Below are 19307 nucleotides of genomic sequence, written 5' to 3'. Positions count from 1 at the left end.
AATATACTAAGTTCTTGAAATTTTCAAGAACTTAGTAAAGTAAATACTTATGGTTGGTTTGGGAGCTTGTAAAAGTTCAAGCTGAAAATACTCTGAATCAACTCTGATGTCAGTAACGTTCTTTGAAATTATCATTTGCCCAGTAATGTCACTGAACTCACTAACTGGTGTTTGCCAATTCAGTAGCTAATTTTGAGGAGTTGTGTACCTGGTGTAAGTTAAGTAATTTTCCTTTGTGTTTTAGCTTCCCTGACCTAGCAGGTGTGAGGTATGTGAAAGTTCCCCGTGAAGGCTGTTTCTGGGGTTTCCTTCACTGGGCAGTAGCAGATGAACAGCCATCACTGTGTACGGGGATTAAACGGGCATCGCTCTCACTGCTCGGCCTGAGGAGGTAGGACAGAGGAATAGGGCTGACAGTACGGAGAGGAAAAGGTTTCTGACATCTTCCTTTTGTCTCTCGGGTCACTTCAGGACTGGCTGAAGATCAGAAGTTGCTCATGTCAAGAACTGAAGCGCACAGGAGCGTGGTGTGCTGCTCTCCGAGCGAAAAGTAAGTGTGTGAAAAAGTACAAGTAACGTTTGAACACCAGAGTTATTGGCAGATGATGGACGGGGTAACCCAGTTGTTCATGGTGAGGTGAGAGTGTTTGCCACTCTCGTCATGCTTCCATGTTCTCAGTGGAAGGACAGTTTTCCCCAGCCTTTCCCACTATCAGACTGAACCTTTTTTTGGATGCGAAATAGCAGAAAGTAAAGCAGTTTTAGTCATCATGAACTCCTCTGAGCAGCTCTGATGGCTGAGAGATTTCTTTCATTCCTAAAAGAAACGAGCAGCTTGTCAGAAGAAAATACACAAACTTACTTCTGTATATCAAAGCAAGCTGCCTGGTGTATAAAGCATGTCTGGTTTAATGATCTGTTTCTTTTCTCTGTGTGGGTGTTGAGGTGTCCCAGCCCCGTCAGCTGTTGGCCACGCCCTGCCTCCGGGAGACGCAGACCCCAGGACAAAAGCGGTTTGGGACTTCGGAAAACAACCGAGAACAGGAAGTTACCAGGTACCTAAATAGATTATTATACTATTTCTACCCTAAAAGTTTTCTCTAACACAACTAGCTCTGACGTTCCAAAGCACATTTCAGTACTTTCACTTGCGTATCAAAGGACTGAGCATAACTCATCACTGCTTGAAGGACATGTACAGGCCACGTGCTTCCAGAATAAACCCCACGTGTGCAGATACCTGTCAGCATTGCTGTTCCATAATGAGCGCAGATAGAAAGATTTGGCTGAGAGTACGTAAACACAGGAAAGTACTTGTGGAGTAAAGGTGGAATTGGCACTTCTCAAGCTTAGCAAGTTTATCTTGCAGCAAATCAATTTTGTTTCAGCTGGAACTTGCACTAGGGATTGATAGAGACCTTGGAAAACTTAAAATACAAACAGTTCTCATTCGTCTAACGATACTCATCTCTTCAAATGCAGAGTACACTCATCTTTTCCATTATTTTTTTTTATAATGGAAATAATGAGTAACTTTTCAAACAAGCTAGGAGGAAGGGTTTTGGGCTTTAGCAGTGTCATTTCTTTATTACTGTTTAATTCCTTGACATCTCCCTAGGTTGCAGTGCAACTGGATGAGTTTGAGATCAGTAATAAACAGCTGCTTGCCAGAGACCTCTGCCTTTTGTTTCCTTAACCCTACTCCAGGAAACACAGCCTTTAGAACTTGCCAGATGTTTTACCCTTCGTCTACCCAGCCTGCTCTCCTCATTGCCTTGCTCTTGGTCATGTTCCCCACAAAGGCACTTGCTGAACCCTGTTTCTGCGGCACCCTCGTCCAGAACCCAGGGGTGGGAACTGGCCCCGCTGATCTCTGCCAAACCTTTACCTCCCGGCAGACTTGGCAGCCTGACCTCGTGCCCTGGAACGTAAATACTTTTTACTTTGAATCACTCCTTACCAAGCCACCGCTCTTCTGCATTTCCTGGGTTAGTCACTGTCCTGCCCTAGTGTAAGTTTCGGGGACGTGGCAGTTAATATATTTTAGTGTAGTTTGGAGTCATTACTAGTCCTGGTCCAGAGGAACGCTGCCCGCCCTAAACATGCCTTCACTAGTGAGGAAAACCCTCCTGCCCGAGTGACTCCCTGCAGAGGCTGCTCTTAGAGCAACACCACTTCCTTTGTGACAGGTAATTCCGTGACAGAGAAAACAACAGAGGGTTATTTTAGTTATGCTCCACCCAACAATGAGTGCCCTCTCGCAAGAGACAGTTCCTGGACTTTCATCTGTCACTTGGCTTCTGCAGCCCAGTTAAACCAACACCATAGCTTTCTCTCGGTGTTTTGGCTCACGCTTTCTTTGAAGTTAAACCGAGTACTTCGGAACGGCAGAGACTGAACAGTCAGTCCCTGGGTGAACTTACGTGCTTCCATATCTCGCCAGTCCTCTCAATTACGATAGTTTGGGATTTATTGACAGGTGAGGGAACCTTGTAGTCATCAGAGAGCAGACCCAGAATAGGGTACTGATTCCGGTACCTGGAGGAAGAAGAGTTGCACACCTGTAAACTGCAATCCCTTGGCCACATTACTCTGATCTCACCCAAAGTCCTCCCAGTCATTAATCCCCCGACTGTCACTAGTAACTGGGAGGCTCATACAGGCTTTTAAACGTCCCTCAACCCTGCTTGGCCACCCCGACGCTTGCTCGTGCAGTGCTCAGCACTGAATCCTCCCCACATGGCAAAACCTGTCTCAGCTTGTTCCCCGTTAAGTTGAACAGGCAAAGTTAAGACATTTGCAGGAATAACTTGGTTAACAGAGGCTGTACAGTGGGAAATCACAAGGATATGCTTTTAAGAAAGGTGAATAACTACGTTACTTCTTAGTGATGATAGCTGTTACACCAGGGGACTGACTGCCTGATAATTTGTCATGCTTCAATCTGAAGAGTTCCTGAGAAAACCAAAAGTAAACATTCAAATGAAATCATGTTTTCTGAAGTATTAGTTCACTGAAGTCACAACAAAATATTTGCAGAAATTTCTCTCAAAGAGCAGCCCAAAAAAGTGTCCTTCCAAAAGACTGGCAGAAGAATAGCATTCAGTTAAAAAAATCCTGAACCAGGAGAGTACAGGTGGCCTCCTTGTAGGTTCCCACCACCCAGTAAGTGAAGGCTTAAATATAAAAATTCTTAGAAGAGAAATAGGTTGTATTATTTTACCTCTTGCTGTTGTTTAATACAAGCATCTTTCTCCTCCAGCATGGATGTCAGTTCATGCAACCTCATTTGCAGGTCACTGTTACTGCCTTCTCTCCTTGATATATCTTGCTGGAACTGGCACAACTGAGACTGCAGAAGACACATTAGGAGGAGGAGAGCTTGGTGCTTCCTGCAGGTGACTGTCAGTAGGTATCTAGGACTCTGGATGTACTTTTTTCATTAAAATCATGAATACTAAGACCCAGCCATTTTCAGGTAAGACTGTTGAGCTGCACAGTCAGTTCAGAAAGTGTGAACTCGACTGAATTCTACCCAGTATCAATTTAACCATTTCATAAGTCAGTGAAACTAATACCACACTGAACAAACTGAACGGGCTTCCAGGGTGGTAAAATATTACCACAGTGATTTAAATGAAAAACAGTTCCTACATACAGTTTTGACTGGGATTTATTTTAATTTTTCTGTTGGGGGTCTTTTGGCTAGTTTCTTACTTCATTAGGACACACAGAATATCCCTTTAGGAAAGACTGCTAATCTGATTACTCCCCAGTTACTACATCTAAGGAATTGTATTTTTTTTTAAAATCACAGTTTGATGTTCTACCATAAGTGTTTCTGAGCCATCGTTAGTGTCTATGTATAAAGTAACTGCAGAACCAAAAGATACCTAAAAAGTACCTGCGATAGATCTTTCCTGTTCCTTAATTTAAAAAAGCAGCTGTTTACGTGCAGTGGTACAAGGTGAGGCATACACACAGACCAAATATAACAACTTACCCTAAGGCTGCGGATCTCCCGATCTTTATCCTCTCTCAAGTTATTGATCATCTCTACGTAACGGCTGGAGAGCTCATCTGTGGTGGTCTGTAGTGTTGGATTAGAGCAGGTCTACAGAAAACAAAGGGGTTTTTTATATTAAAAAGAGGGGTTTCATCACTCATTTTCATACATTAACGCATCAATATCTGCGGAGAACAGCTGTTGAACAGAGAACACGTGAGCCTGTCACCTGCAGCCTGAGGTTCTGGATCTCCTGCTCCAGGGCCCGCTTGCAGTACTCCAGTTCCTTGAGCTGACAGTCCTTCTCGCCCTCGCTGAGCCGCAGGGAGAGCAGCTGTTCCTCCAGAGAGCGGCATCGGGCAGTGCTGTCCCTGAGCCCTTGCTGCGGGCAGACAGGGGGAAGGAACGAGGGGGGGGCGTGAGGAGAGCACCAGGACGCTCCAAGGGCAGCACACTGGCTCGTCCTTGGCTGACTGTAATTACACTGAAAACAGGGGTTTGGGTTTACCTGCTGCTGACGATTGTTCTCTCTCAGAGAAGTCAGCATAGTTTCATATTCTTTTACTTGAGAATCTTTAAAAGCCAAATCCTTCTTAAGTAAGACACTGTCGGTTTCTAACTTCTGTAAGACAAAAGTGTTTATAGCTGCAATATTTCAGCAAATTTTTCCCATATTCACAGTACAACATACGGAGTCATTCGTGAGTGATGTTTTAGAACTGAGAAAATACTCCATTTCCTTGAAGCTCGGGGTAACTGCACAGCGCACAGCTGCCCGTCGCTGGAGGAGCTGCCTTTGTGTTGGGGTAAGCACAGGGACCCCAGACACTGCACTCTCCATCTGTCCCAGAAAGAATTCTTTGTAGCTGTTAAACCAAACCCCCAAGGCAGAGAGCACTTCACGCCCTGGCTCTGCGGTGAAGGTGACGGTTCCAGGTCCCCCTCCCTGTGCTCTGCACTTCACAGGAGAACACTGGGAGCTTTGCAGCAGGGCCGAGCGCCGGGGCTGGGCTGGGCGAGGTTGGGGCTTTGCTGTGGGTGAGTCTCTGGGGACCCACCAGCTGAGAGCAGGTTCCTGGGCCATGAGTGGAAGGGAGGGAACAGCCTTGGGGTGAAGCCACAGCTCCAAGCACCCGCACGCCTACCGCTGCGCTGCGCACACCAGGGCAGAGCTGGGCAGCACCTTTCCCTCAGCGGGGTCGCTTCTTCCTCTAGAAGTATTTGGGTTTTTAGGCTTCAACACTGAACCACTGCGAGAAATGAATCTCACCTCATCCACTGCGAATCGTCCATTAACGAACCAGCCATTTCCACTGAAAGCACCTACGGCCTGGGCTTCACAACTTGGATTTCAGCATAACGGACTTTCTACGGAGCAGCAAAACCCAACGGCTGAGGCCGTAGGAACTGAAAAAGGCAGCTTACCCCCAAGTCGTCCTGCAGGTGGCAAAGCTCCTCACGTAAATTTTTGAAAGTGGAAAGCACAAGTCTCAAAGATTTATCCGATGTCACTCTCATCTAGGAGGGGAAAAAATGAAAAGGTGCACTTCTAATGACTGAGTAAACTCGGTTTACAGCATGCTTGACAAGAGGTAGAAAACTGCCATACAGCTGAAAATAACTTCTGCTCTTAGAAGTACTGCACGGCATTCTTGGAAGCACCCACAGTTTCTACAAAGAAATGTATTTTCATGCACTTTGTTCTACAAGTGGCAGTTTTTGAATTACTGCCTTGTAACACAGATAACATTTTTAAAATTGAAAGAAGAGAATAAAGAACAAACTGAATTTGTACACCAATAAAGAGAAAAACAATGTGTTAATATTGCACAACCATTTTTTAAGTGTTCAGAGCTTTGTCACTTAGACCGATTTAAAAAAATTACTACCCTACCTGAGAAGCCACAGAGGAATGAGACATCATCTTTGAGATCTGGCAAAGCACGCTTTCAGCCCAAGGGCAAGAGAATTTAATTAAAATTTTTTTAAATTTAAATTAGAAAAAGCCATACAACCAACTCCTCCCTTTAAAAAGAAAAAGATCCCAAGATTAAAGGAGTCCACTGGATGAAAAGGAGAGGCAGCAGCACACAATAGCCTAATAGTGTTCTCTGCCTGTTAACAGCCGTGTATTGATTCACCCTGAAACACAAACTGCTGCATTTCATGATACATTTCTAAAAGATTTGAGAGAAGAAAAACAGATTTTGAAAGAACACACAAAGGAATTCCTCAAGTTTTGATTAATCTGGAAGAGCTGAATATTCTGTACAAAAGATGTATTTATCACTATCTGGACAGCAGCGAAATCCTCCTGTCTGCTGCTCTTCCTCCGATACCTGCCCTTGACTTTGAGTTGAAGAAAGCTATCAAGATCTCCAGCAATGTGGTGATGAGCCCGTCCTAGTTTTTTATCCCCACTGGTGCTGTTACGTGACCGAGGCTTCAAAAACAACATTTCTAATGTAACTCACAAACTGTTGATTGTTTTTTCAATTAAAGGGGAATTTCAGTTTTGACTTAATGGTTTTGTTGGGTTTATTGTGAAATATACTGTAAGAGTAGATTAGAAGGAGGAATTAAGTCAAAATGGTTTAAATTTAGACTAGAAAAATACAAGTAAATCCCCACTAAGCAACTGCTCAGTGCTAAGGGTTGCTGATTCCAGAGGTGTCCTGTACTTTCGAGCGCAGTTCTGCGTGGACTCGAGCCTCGGGGCACACCCAGCAGCTGGACAGCTCGCTCAGAATCCTGCTGGGCTGTAAAACCAAACCTGCCTAGCTCCGTCCGAGGCCCCAGAGCTCCCTGGGGGGTGCTGACAAAATCTGGTTCCCCACAGGACGTTTTGGCTGTATTTTCTTGAAGCACAGGTGTAAGAATGTGAAACCAGGTGGACTTACAGAAAGCAGGAAAGACGTGTTTTGGCTCTTTGACGCAGGGGAGCTGAGCTGGGTTCCCGGGCTGGTGTTCTGGCACGAGGTTATGAAGTGTTTTGGTGTCAGTGTCCACTGGCATTGTAAAAGAACTGCAGAATAACTGAAGTTGGGAGGGGCTTGGGAGGAGGTCACCTTGTCCGGCCCTCCTGCCTAAAGCAGGATCAGCTGTGCAGTCAGACACCGCTTCATTCAAAGGGGGTTTTCTACCCGGAGGTGACTGGGAGCTGCAGGTCCCAGGGGGATGAGGTGACCCCCACCCCGGGGAGCGCGGAGCCCACGGGGGTGGGATCCTGCTCTGACGGCTCCACACTGCGGGGCCCTGGGGCTGACCCCGGGATTCACACTGCAGTGCTGGTTTAATGCTCTAGCACAGGCGGGGGCTGACACCCAGCAGCTCTCAGAGCGCTCCGTAAAGGGGCCAAAGGCTTTTCTAAAAAACACGCTGCAGTGGTGCAGGGCTGGAGCCTCAGAACAAAGCCCCGGGTCTGCCTGCCTTAGAGCCAAACCCTCCACAGCTGCAGAGCTGAAGAGCAAGAGCACAACAGACACAAAAGCCTTGCTAAAGGGAACCAACCCCCAAGTGGTTACATGTTGTTACCAAATGTCACAGACAGGCCTCAGAACCCAGTGCTACCTTAGAGGTTTTTAACTGAACGTTTGTAGAAGGTGAGACCCCAAGTAACGAGCTGGCGAACTGCTACCCAGTTCAGCATCCAGTACAGCACCTGCCATTTGCCTTTAGCTTCTGAAGTAAAGCACTGCTATACAACGCAAAAAGATGAAAGATCTGTGTTCTCTGTAACTGGTCAAAAGCCAAGATAGTTTCCAGTGAAATTGCAAGAAAGCACCAGTAAAGCTCGGTTTAAAATAAACAAGCAGTCTGTGGAACCAACTGCCACATGTCACTTGAAGCCGCCTGTACAATCCCACACCCTCTACACAAAAAAATGGAATAAGCAGAATATAGCACGAAGTATGTGATGTACAAAACCCCTGGCATGCATAAGGCAACTTCCACTGTTTCAAGTTACTATAGTCTTCCACACACCCCCTCCACCCCACTCACGTACCTGGAGGAGATAACGAATCTGCTGCTTTGTTGCCTCAGACAGTCCTTTGGGAATTAAATCTTCAATCTCTTCAGTCTACGCAAAAAAGGGAGGAAAAGGGGAGACATCTTGATCAAGAATTCTGCCTGGTAAGTCATAATGTGGTTTCTTCGTTAATTACACGGGTCTACTATGAAAAACATGTTTAGTACAAGGCAAATAAGAATGAAAATAGATCAAAGTGTATCCAGAAAATTTCCAAAGTCTTATATATGTGTGGCATATAAAAACTGAGATGAAGTGATACAGGAAGCATATATTCAAATCGCTTATTTTAACATTTATTTTAAAAGCAGTATTCAAAATAATCCTCTCAAGAAAATAACAGCTGACACTAAAACAGAACTCCCAGCAGGTTATGATGGGAGCAAATCTCCCATTTCTAAACACAGAACAGACTGTCAAGAAACTAAAGCTGACCGCTGTGTCACAGGAGATGCCACCACCGATTAAGTGGCATTGCTTTGTGCAGTTTAATCCCAGAGCAGTATTTCTGCCGTGAAAGGGAACCGAGGTGGTGCGGGTGCTGTCAGGGCCCGAAGCACACCGTGAGCTTGCTGTAGGCGCGGGAGGTCTGTTCCGCCAGCTCACGCCCGCTCTGCGAGAGGCAGGAGGCGGCGCTGCAGCGCCCGGCAGCACACGCTGCGCAACAGCAGCTTTACTGCCACGAATGAAGGATCCTTTGCAAAATATACGCAGCTGTGTAAGTTTGTTTGACAACAAAACCATTATTGGCACAACAGGAAAGACGCAAAATTTGACTCTGGTACTGGAATAATGCAAATTATTAATTACCACATTTCCATATACATGCCTAGCAGTAGGTTTGGGGCTCTGAATGCTATTAACAAGCAGGAATCATAAACCAGCAAAGACCCGTGTCCTTCGTTTAAGCTGGCTTGGCTTAATTTGCCTGGAGACCCACACCATCGTTATTAACACTGTACGTCAGGGAGTGGCTTGACGAGAGCAGGCCTGATGCTTACCTGACACGTAAACTCAATGTCGTGGTTCCTGTAAAACAGAAAAAACCCAAGGGACCAATTAACAGGCAGCTTCTTGAGAACTTTTAAAAGTTAATGCCCGCATCCACAACTACTAAAAGATTATCTTTCAAATACAGAGCAAGAAGGTTCTTTATCAGATGAAGAGCTGTCCCCTCCCTTCCAAGGTGGTGGGCAACACGGGCTGCTGAATATGACTCCACCCAGAACTACCTGAGGAGAGGGGAACGCAAACAGCAGGACGGCTGACACAGCCAACCATCTCCACTCCTTCGGGCAGTTATCCCAGTTATGTTCAGTTAATTACATTCTTAATTGGCTGGGTAATGGTTTACCCAGATAAATAATGGTTTACCCATGGTTCTACTATGCCGCAATATGCTGACATGCCCGAGGTGTTTACTTTGCAGTGCCAGGTTTTCTTTCTGTGATGCTCAAATTCCACTTTTCCCCTCTACGGGACCACTTCCCTTATTTCAGTGGGCTCGGCAGGCACCACTTGAGACTGAGAGTGAGGGGGGAAAGAATGAAGCAGTGGTGACGGTGAGGGAAGGGTAAGAACATAGTGAGGACTCAGATTAGTGGCTGCTGTGACTCTGCACTCCTTCCGGAGGCATCTGCAGGGCTCTGCCATGTCCCTGCTTAACGTCCCTTCGCACGTAGGAACTGGGCGTTACGCCTTACGGTGGCCACCGGCTGATCTGTGACCTAACACCATGACAGAACAAAGGAAAGGGCAATGTGTTTGGACATTTGGGTTGTTTCTTCAGGATGTATTAATAGATGTAATAATAGAATTGTATCATTAAATATACGTCAGAGCACATTGTAAGTATACTTGCGTGCTCTGTGTGCAAACAGGCGTGGGATACGTAATTCTTAATTGCGTATTAGTCTAATTTGAAAAAGCATCAAGTTCAATAAATCTACTTGGCTTACAGCATTTTTATGTCCTCAGCTACTCAGGAAATTAGATGAATGTGTAAAATACCCAGTCAATTCTAGTTGTCAGGGAAGAAAAAAACCAAAACCAACTTGCAAACAATACTGTCCTCTCAGCTGCACACCAGGAGGCCTGGGGTGCAGAAATGACAGAACAGATGTAATGTCAGTACCTTCCTCCTATCTTTTCCACATGCTGGAGTAAACAACTGTACAAGTCGTTGGTCTTGCGGTTCAGCTCAGCAAGGAGCTCACCGAAGTAGCGGCAGTCCAGCTGGTCACTGTTTTCCTGAGAGCAATTCACCTGGCAGAAGGTATGCAAGAAGGTCATAATTGAGATCCCTTCTTCAGGGTGAAAGCTGAACACAAAAATGCTACAAGTAGGATGGATGTGGTTTTGTTTGCTCTTACTAATTTGCAATTTGTTTACGCTGTTCTTTTCCTTGGTATTGAGTCTTCCATGTCTTCTGGTTGTCAGTGAACTATATATAAGTAAATTACTTCCTTCACAACAAGAAGAAATACATAAAGTAGAAGGTTCTACAGCAATATCATCATTGCACGAATATGGCAACCGTTGAGAATTAGGAAATCTCATTAACAGATGTGGTTCTGTAGGGGTAGTGGATAAAACACCTGTGGGCAGCACCCAGATAAAACCAGCTGGGTGCAAGACTCCCCACTGCAGAAATGGTATTTGAGTTGCCACAGTTCAAACATTTACGTATGTGAACAATGCAAACCCACGTGTGTTCATGGAGTATCTGGCTACGGAAGGTTCCGCGTAGGTCTGACCCTGAGATCAGCACATCTGTTTGTCTTGCCACCTACACACGGAACAGAGGCACAGGACGGGCGGCCACATGCCCTCCCTCAGCTCAGATCGTAGTATCCACGCACGACAAACCTCCTGCAGCAGCCTGCTGTAAAATGAAGGGCAAAGGAAGCTGGGTTTGTGCTTCCAGTGAATCTCTGTCAAATGCTTCTACATCAAACCGAAATATATTGGAAGTCCTTATTGATCAGTTTAGGTAGAAAGCAATCCTGAATTGACGTATGTCAGGTTTATAAAGGAATGTATCTTTTCTCCAAAACTAGAGGCATAAACCTGACATTACTCAGTTGTACAAAGACTGACAGATGAAACCTGACTCAATCACTGGTAACACTCGCAGATAAAGAAAAAAACCCCAAACAAACCAGCCAGACCTAACACGTCTAAAGAGCAGCAGGAGGATGATCAGTCAGTACACCTAAGCGCAGGTCTATACCAACAAGAAATAGGATACAACACCTAAAGCAGGTTGGTTTGGGTTGTTGTCTTAACAGCATGTGAGAAACAGTTCTAGGCAACGTCTGCAGTCACAGCCTGTGAAGTTCCCTGCCACAGACACACAGACTCTGCTGTTCACTTACAAGTGTATGGTGCTTAATTACCCTGCTGTGAGTTTGAACAAAGGCTTTTGAGACTGGCGATCAGCAATTTTATCTGTATGTACAGTTTTGTGCTCTGCATACAAAACAAAACCTGACTGAATTGTATGGTTCTTACCGGTTCACAGGTTTGAACTGTTACCCTCCTCACTGTATTTCCTCTGCAGTCATCGCTCACGGAGACTGGAATTATTTCACAAGGGCTACTGGTCTGGGTCTGTTGGCACTGGTGAGTGACTTGAGGCTGCTCGGAGTGCTGGACCACATGGCACTGATCGACCTGCTGGGGAACCTGACACTGCTGGGAAAACTGATACTGCTTCTCCTAGAAACAAGAATAGAGTTTTTTAAGCTGCTGGACACAACGAGATGGAAGCTTAATATGACTATAGAAATGAATGAAATGTGATTTTGCGTGGAAAGACTGATGAAGGTTTCAGGTATTTTAATAATCCTAATAAAATAGCTTTTTTTTTTTAACTGAACATGAGTTTGTCTCACGCTTTCATACTTCAACGTTCTAAGTCATCAACTCCTCACATTTTAGTAGCTCCAAATGAAAAGCACAAAAGGCACCTACTTTTCCCAAGTTTTAGGTTCCATGATGTTGTCACTCTTAATGTACTCGGGCAATGGGGACCTCTGTTATTTCATTTAAAACACATGCAAATCCTGTTTCATTAAGCGTTTTAGAGATTAAAAAAGAGCTCCAGTTGAACTACTGAGTTTTCGTTATTTCAGAAAAAAAATTAGTATAGGAAAGGGCTCGAGACATTTTCCTCTATAAATGCTTTCAGCAGTTCCAGATTCAGTGTACGATACAGAAGGGACACATGCCTCTTAGAAAAGTGAGGTTTATAAAACCACCTACCAGAACAATAAACTAGAAACTAGTTTGTGTTCCAGCCAAAACACTGAAAATTCCTGATTTCAGCAAACTTAATTGTTGGTCTCAATCATGGTTTTCACACATTTACTTCAAAACACAGATATTTTGTATTCTGTGTCCAACCATATAAATGCAAATCCTTCGGATGATTCTGACTTAAAACTAACACTGCAGTTACATTTAACAGGTTGGACCAAGCCCTAATTCTGCCCCGAAATCAGAACACGCAGCCTGCGCTGCATCCGCATCACACAGTGGCAGCGGGGGAGCAGAGCGGGGCCCCAACACCGACCCCCTCCGGATCCGAGGGGGCTTCACCGGGGGTTGGAAGGGGCTCCACGCCCGGCAGCAGTCGGAGCACACCAGGTGCACACTTGCAACACACTTTCATTTCACCTGAAAGAAATCTAGCTTGCATGGTCCAAGACCACAGTGCAGTGTGAACCAAAGAGTGATGTGTGGTAGGAGACCGGGAAGTTTTCAAAACTACACTGCTGATTTGACTTAAAACTAGCTACACCCTGGGTAAAAAAACAAAACAAAGCCAACAAACAAAACAGAAGTAGAAATACGGTTTTCAGGACTAGACTCCACACTTTATTATTTTCTTTGAACACCATCTGTGGAAAGAAAGAAGCTATTATTCATAATTACCTCTTTCTTTTTTTCCTCTTTCCACTTCAGAGAATAGATATCACACCTAATTTATCTATCTAAAATCCAGAATGGCATGAAAACTTCAGTTTTAAAAAGCAAACCAAAAAACAGGTAAGTCATTCTGAAATACCCTTCATTTCAAATTTTTTCCTGTTGAAAATAAGCGTTTCAGAGCCATAAAAAAGTAAGATTTTTGCTATTGACAATACACCAATTCTAAGATGAAATTTCAGACAGCTTTGCCAAATACATTTTTTCAAGAATGAGTAAGAAAAAATTGTCTTTTCAATTCACTTTTTGTAAAAATTTTTATTGGTTGTTCTGTTGTGGAGTTAACTGCAAGAAACTAATTCTCAGTCAATATTCAGATAAAGACTGAAAAGGTCTAGAGCTAAACCAGCAGTTCCTATTGTTAGTCTGAAATAATAAATTCTTAGTAAAAATATATCAAGTGTTCCAGCTTCTCCTCTCCTCACATATAGAAATTATTTCATTTACTCTGAGAATGTCCTGTACCTCAACAGGCAATTCTCAGGTTGGCAGTAGTTCAGTTCTGTCGTCCCCCCCACAACTCAGAAACATTAAATTTCTGCTACCCCCTCAATTTTCTTTTAATACAAACAACCAACTTACTTGGTGGGGATTTAATAGCTCATATTTCCTTATTGTCTTTTCATAGATGACATTATTTCCAGGACAGAAATTCCCCCCTCTAAGAAATGGGGATAAAGGCTCCTGTAAAACATTTTAATAAAAACTCTCTTAAATGTTGTCAAACAGTAAATTCAGAAATACTGTATTTTTGACTAAAAAATGGTAAGGGATTTTTTTGTAATGTGATGACACCTATACTTCGAGATAGTTCTTTAAGATATGTACATTTATGTCCATTTGGAAACAAAGCGACTGTGCTTCCCTCTAGACAATATTTGAAATAAACATAGTAAGAGAGCGTTAGAAATTAATCTCCACCAGCAATACTCACGAAGCACATTGCCAGAGACTTAACTGCTGAGAGGTGGGAAGCCCGACTGGCGGTTCTGGAGTATTTTCAATCCCCAGCCATTTCATCTCTCACCATCAGAGGTACAGCCATGAGATTTCTAAACACTGAGCATCCCCCGCTGGAGGTACTCGAGCACTTCACCAGATCTGGGTCATTAAGGGCGGAAGAGTTACACAAGCACTGAACATTTTCCTACCTGATCAGGATTCTCGATGATGATCCTTCGAACAGTGCCCTGCAAGAACAAAATAAGCAAAGATTCAGTGATTACTGTCCTTTAAACTTTTAAAACCTTTTATGCTCAGAGCTCAGGCTTACATGGATGCCCAAAGTAATCTGAATAGTCATCAGCTATAAACACACAGAGATTGACTTGGCCACAGTCACCTAGGGATGTTTTAAAGCTGGGGCCTTTCCACCCCAGAGGGAACAACCCAGACACAGCGTGGCAGTACGCGACCTGTAACTCTCAGTTTTAAGAGTTTGCTTTTCCTCCACCACTTCTTGCAGGTCTGAGGGAATTGTCCTTGTTTTCTGTACGTGCCAACAGAATAGGATACACATCAAAGTGGACATACGGGGCTCAGTCTTCAAGGATCACATGTCCCTGTTCCACAGACAGTCTTTTACTTATGGTCTTTCATGTTACATATCAAGGTCAGATGTAAATAGCTACACCTCTGGAACACTTCTTGTTTCACCAAGGGAAGAAAATTTGGATTTTGCTTAAACACCGAAAGGAAAGGGCAGACAAACTGCCAACAATCCACATCAGGTCACTATCCAATGCACCAAGCAGTGGCAACTATTTCAAAAAGCGGTCACAAAACTCTGTAATTGACACCTGATGCCACAGGGGACGTACTTTAATTAAAAATGCCTTTTTAAATTACAGAAATCTGTAAATGGCAGCAGTTTTATTGGTTTTAAAATAGATTTTTTCACTTTTTTCCCCCAGCACTGTCCACAAGCAATCGCAGACACTGGCTTCCATTTTGTGGAGCACCACCAGTTATAACAAATTGTTCACGTTGCCTGAAATCTCCACATCTAGTTCTTTATCCAAGTAAGCAAAATTCCCACTGAATCTAAGGATTGGGCAATTGGATAGTTTACAACATAGTATTTATTCTTCCTCACAGTACAAACTTCCAGTTTTCTTAACAAATCATTTCTTCCCTTAACCTGTGGGCAGTGCTTGGGAAGTTTATATTGCCGCAGTTCAGTCTCAGAGACATTCTTAACTGGGTAAGAGCAGCTCTCAAGTAGGTCAGATTTCCAGCTGCAAACTGTTGCATAAGTTTAGGAAGCCTGAAGCAGTTTTCCAGATCTCCCAAGAGTGAATCATAACAGTACCAGGAAAGAGAAACCAAAGTAATAAAGAAATTGTTTTAGCGGTTATCATCATAATTAAGAAATCTCAAAATTATAACTGCTGCAGAAATCTTAGAAAGCTGATTTACTCCTCCTCCCAGACGTGTGCTTGAGGTAGGTCCGTCAAGGAAGGGAAGTCACCAATCCCAACAGAACTATGTATTGGGGGTGTAACACCGAAAAGAGACAATATGAACATCTAGAACACACAGCCCAATTCCCGCATCACGCTGACACCTACAGAATTTGAACTAAAAAGTAAAATACTTTAAAAACGAATGCCCACAGGAACGTCCTTCACACCCGTTTGAGAGGTGGCATACCCCTGTGTCCCAGCACCTCCTCGCACCGCTGGCTCTGCCCGTCCCGGAGCCCTCCGGTGCTACGACAATCCACAGCAGAGCAGAACTGCTCTGAGTCAGAGCTGACTACCATTGTACGGCACCCGAAAACGAGCTGAGCATTGCGCATGAAATTAGAAGACACCTTTTCAATTTACTGAAAAGTTGGGACAAACCTGCCTGAACTAAATCATGTTGCCACAGGGCTCTGGAATACATAACTCGCGCTGCCTAGCTGAGAGAGGATAATGCGTAAAATTATTTTATCTAGCTACCTACATGTTTCAGAGGAATACGTTCCGAACTGAGAAGACTAGAGCATTTTAAGTTGAAGTATCTTTTTACAGGATTCAAAAGGACGGTCTAATCCTATGTGGAATACTATACAGAACCTAAGAATGTTTTGCTTGGATAAAATTATGTTTATTTTTAGGATACTCAAACTCTTTCATTTCCAGAGACCTTTGATGCAGATACGTTTCCCTCTCTCCTCTACAAACAGGGATTTGCCTGCCCTTCCTCCCATACTCGCCGAGCAGGCTGGACTTGCAACAGGCTGGGAATGCAGAAGCCAGAAAGTCCGTGACTCTGTGCCAGCCCGGACTCCCCGCACCAGGAGATGCCACCTCCAAGGCCTCAGCAGCGCGAGTGCCGCAGGAGGTACACTGCCACTGGCCTCAGGCTATTTCCATTTTTCCGTCATTCCCAAGGGGCACAGCTCAGGCTACTCTCCAATTTCCTACCATGCTTTGGAGATGCAATGTTTTGTAACCGAGAGAAGGAAGAGGAGGGTGGGATTTTAAAGGGGAGAGCCCAGCGCTGTTGTGGGTTTGGGATTTATAACAGCCTGACCCGTCATTCTGGGTCTACATTTATAAGGACAGTTTCAAAAGGTATATGCTAACACTTTCATAATGACTGATGCTACTCTTTTAGATTTTTAAATAAGATTTTAAAATTTTAAAATCAGCATCTGATACATTTATCCAGTTATCCTGTGCAAATTTTATGCTAAAAACAATCAGTACACTAACTTTTATTTCAACAGGTTCCTCCTAGCTTCAGCCAAACCAGCGATTAAGGTGAGAATTTAATCTGTGTCAAAACCCTTTCTCCATAAAGTATTGTCTTGTTAATTACAAGTAATCCAGTCATCTAATCAGAATTTATGTGTTACATTTGGCAGCTGAAATACGGAAATGGCAAGCTACGTTTGAGGGCTGTTTCAAACAATACAGACACATCTTACAAGCTGGTTAATATTACACCATGTTCACAAGGGTAGGTGAGAGCCCTGAGCACATCACAGAACTGAGCCCAGGCATGAAAAGATCTGACAGAATTTCTCACATGGATAGAAAGCTCCTACAAAGGCTTCCAGGATTCTGCCCTCTGCACTGACAGCAGACATCTTGAGTGTGCCATTTCATATATATTTTTTTCACGGCCACGGTGAGAGGGTTCATACGTGTAAGCCATACTGGAAGAAAATTTATTCAAAACAACATTCTTCATTTAGATCAAGCAGACGAGAGCAAAATTTGCCATGAATTACTCCAGATGAAGCTTGCCATGGCATCAAGGATAAAACAAAGTTAAACCAAAAAAGTAAAGTGAATCCCGAAGCACAAAAAGCAGTCATGTGTGCTATATGCACACACCAGTTTCAAATTTTCCCTCCAACTCATTAAAAACGTACATAAACACACTAACCATGTGACTAAATAGTAAGACTGCATATCAACGGTGATGTAGACATCTGTTATCATAAATCTACAAAAGCTCTGCAGAAGTAAATTAAATATTGCTCAGAGATAGCCCTTTGACTTATCAACAGTTTAAACTACAGCTCTAGGCTGCCATTAACTGAAAATTGTAGTGGTAAGTTAAAACATCTATGCGAGTCAGGTATCACATCATTATTCAGTTTACACAGCTACATATGATCTGCTCAAAGGGCAACTGAATCAACTCTTTGAAAACTTCCTACACTCTTCCCAGCACTTCTGACAACTCCCATTCAGCACCAAGTACACAACTTCTGTGTACTCCCAGCCACCTTCCCCATTTGTTACTGTTTTCTTCTTTAATAACTTGCTAATAATCTTTATCAAACACCTTCCCTCTCCACCATTAAAACTGCAACCCACACATAGCCTGATCTGAACTACACCCTCTTTTGTCTTTAAAGTCTAATCCAGCAAAACACTTCAGCAAGAAATTATTTTTCATCAGCAAGACTTAATGGATTCAGTGACTAAAACAGATGTTGACAATGAAACATAGTTCGTAGAACAGAGACAGCATTTGAGTCTATGATCAAATTGTTCACATACTTATCTGAGTAGAGGAAGCCTGGGACTGCAGTATTTATTCTAATGAATATTTAGTTAATTGAACGCAATTCAGACTATCATCTAGCCTAGTTGAGCAGATCACTTATCTGGGAGGTGAGAGACCAGTGTTTACACTCCTGCCCTTGCAAAAGAGGGATTAACCACTTTGGTAGGACAGAATGTGTCATCCTATCCAAGTCACATAAAGTTGTTAGCGAAGCCACTCTACAGAATTTACAAAAGCCATCCTGCAGAGGCAAGCAGCCCTCGGACTATGCAAATACAGCTCTGAAAGGAAGTCAGACGTTGTATTGGTCTTAATCCCTACTCTTTTTCATAGTTAAATATTTTTATACCACTGAAGATTAAGTGTGAACCTGAAACAAATACAGGTTGCCATACTGAGTACAGCACACCAGTCCCACTTGTATCATGACAGTTTAATGTGTAAGACACACAAATGGTGAAGAAATTCTGACCCGCTCTTCCGTATTTATAATCAAAGCTGTTCTTAAGTCACTGGTTTCTAGTTTTGGTTTTAAGGTTTACTTAAGATATCAACGGTGTATATTTATATTTAATTCCATCAACACCTTCAAGCCATTCCCTGAATATACACAGAGCAACGAACCAGCTAAACTACATTGTGAAGGCTTTTAAAGCAAAGTTAAACGAGCTCCGTCACTTCCCTACCCGCTGACTCGCGTACGTTATTAGCCTCAGATTCAAACAGAAGGGGGACGCACCCCCCCCTTTATGTTATATTTACAGGAGCAGCACCAAGAAAGCACAAGTGTTTGTGTGGACATCCCATGGGTGGGAACCACAGCGCTCAGCCTGCAGGAGCTGTGCACTTTTTACTGTTCCATCGACAAAATGGGCAAAAATACGGCAACAGAGTAAGGTATTTAGAAGATCAAGTTAAAACACCAAGAAAAACCCCGACCAAACAACTCAAAAGAAAAAAAGGCAAACTGGCTTGCCAAACAGGAATCAAATGTGGGATTGACCGATCTATTCGAACTCGAATAAAAAGGAGAAATGTCAAGGGAAATTTTAATTGTAATTGCTGTGTGTTCAGAGGGGCCGCTGAGGCGGTGAGCCGCCGGTGCCCAGGGGCGCCCCTTCCCGCCCTTCGCTGCCCCCTCACAGCCCCCCGCTAACAGATTAAATACATCTGTTTCTTTGACCCGATTTTTAGTCCGTTTAACCCCGACGGGCGCGGGGCCGGAGGCGAAGCCCCAGTGAGGCCTGAGGGCGACCTGTTCCGCGG

General features: G+C 43.8%; 1 protein-coding gene across 1 annotated transcript in view; it reads right to left on the bottom strand.

Moving 5' to 3' along the window:
* Positions 1–967: 967 nt before the first annotated feature.
* POF1B (POF1B, actin binding protein) overlaps positions 968–19307 on the bottom strand; it is a 47544-nt gene continuing 29204 nt past the window's right edge. Inside the window, exons 3-14 of the mRNA XM_026848818.1 lie at positions 14180–14218; positions 13611–13712; positions 11550–11756; positions 10171–10301; positions 9038–9065; positions 8013–8087; positions 5432–5524; positions 4236–4628; positions 4004–4114; positions 3224–3352; positions 2882–2955; positions 968–2538 (exon numbers count right to left, since the gene is read on the bottom strand). Coding sequence (XP_026704619.1) covers positions 2403–2538; positions 2882–2955; positions 3224–3352; positions 4004–4114; positions 4236–4628; positions 5432–5524; positions 8013–8087; positions 9038–9065; positions 10171–10301; positions 11550–11756; positions 13611–13712; positions 14180–14218 — 1518 coding nt within the window. The 3' untranslated portion in view covers positions 968–2402. The remainder of the gene's footprint in view (positions 2539–2881; positions 2956–3223; positions 3353–4003; positions 4115–4235; positions 4629–5431; positions 5525–8012; positions 8088–9037; positions 9066–10170; positions 10302–11549; positions 11757–13610; positions 13713–14179; positions 14219–19307) is intronic.

Source organism: Athene cunicularia (assembly GCF_003259725.1).
Source record: "Athene cunicularia isolate RWA chromosome 4 unlocalized genomic scaffold, athCun1 chr4_part3, whole genome shotgun sequence".
Classification (NCBI taxonomy): domain Eukaryota; kingdom Metazoa; phylum Chordata; class Aves; order Strigiformes; family Strigidae; genus Athene; species Athene cunicularia.
This window is presented reverse-complemented; position numbering and strand designations above follow the sequence as displayed.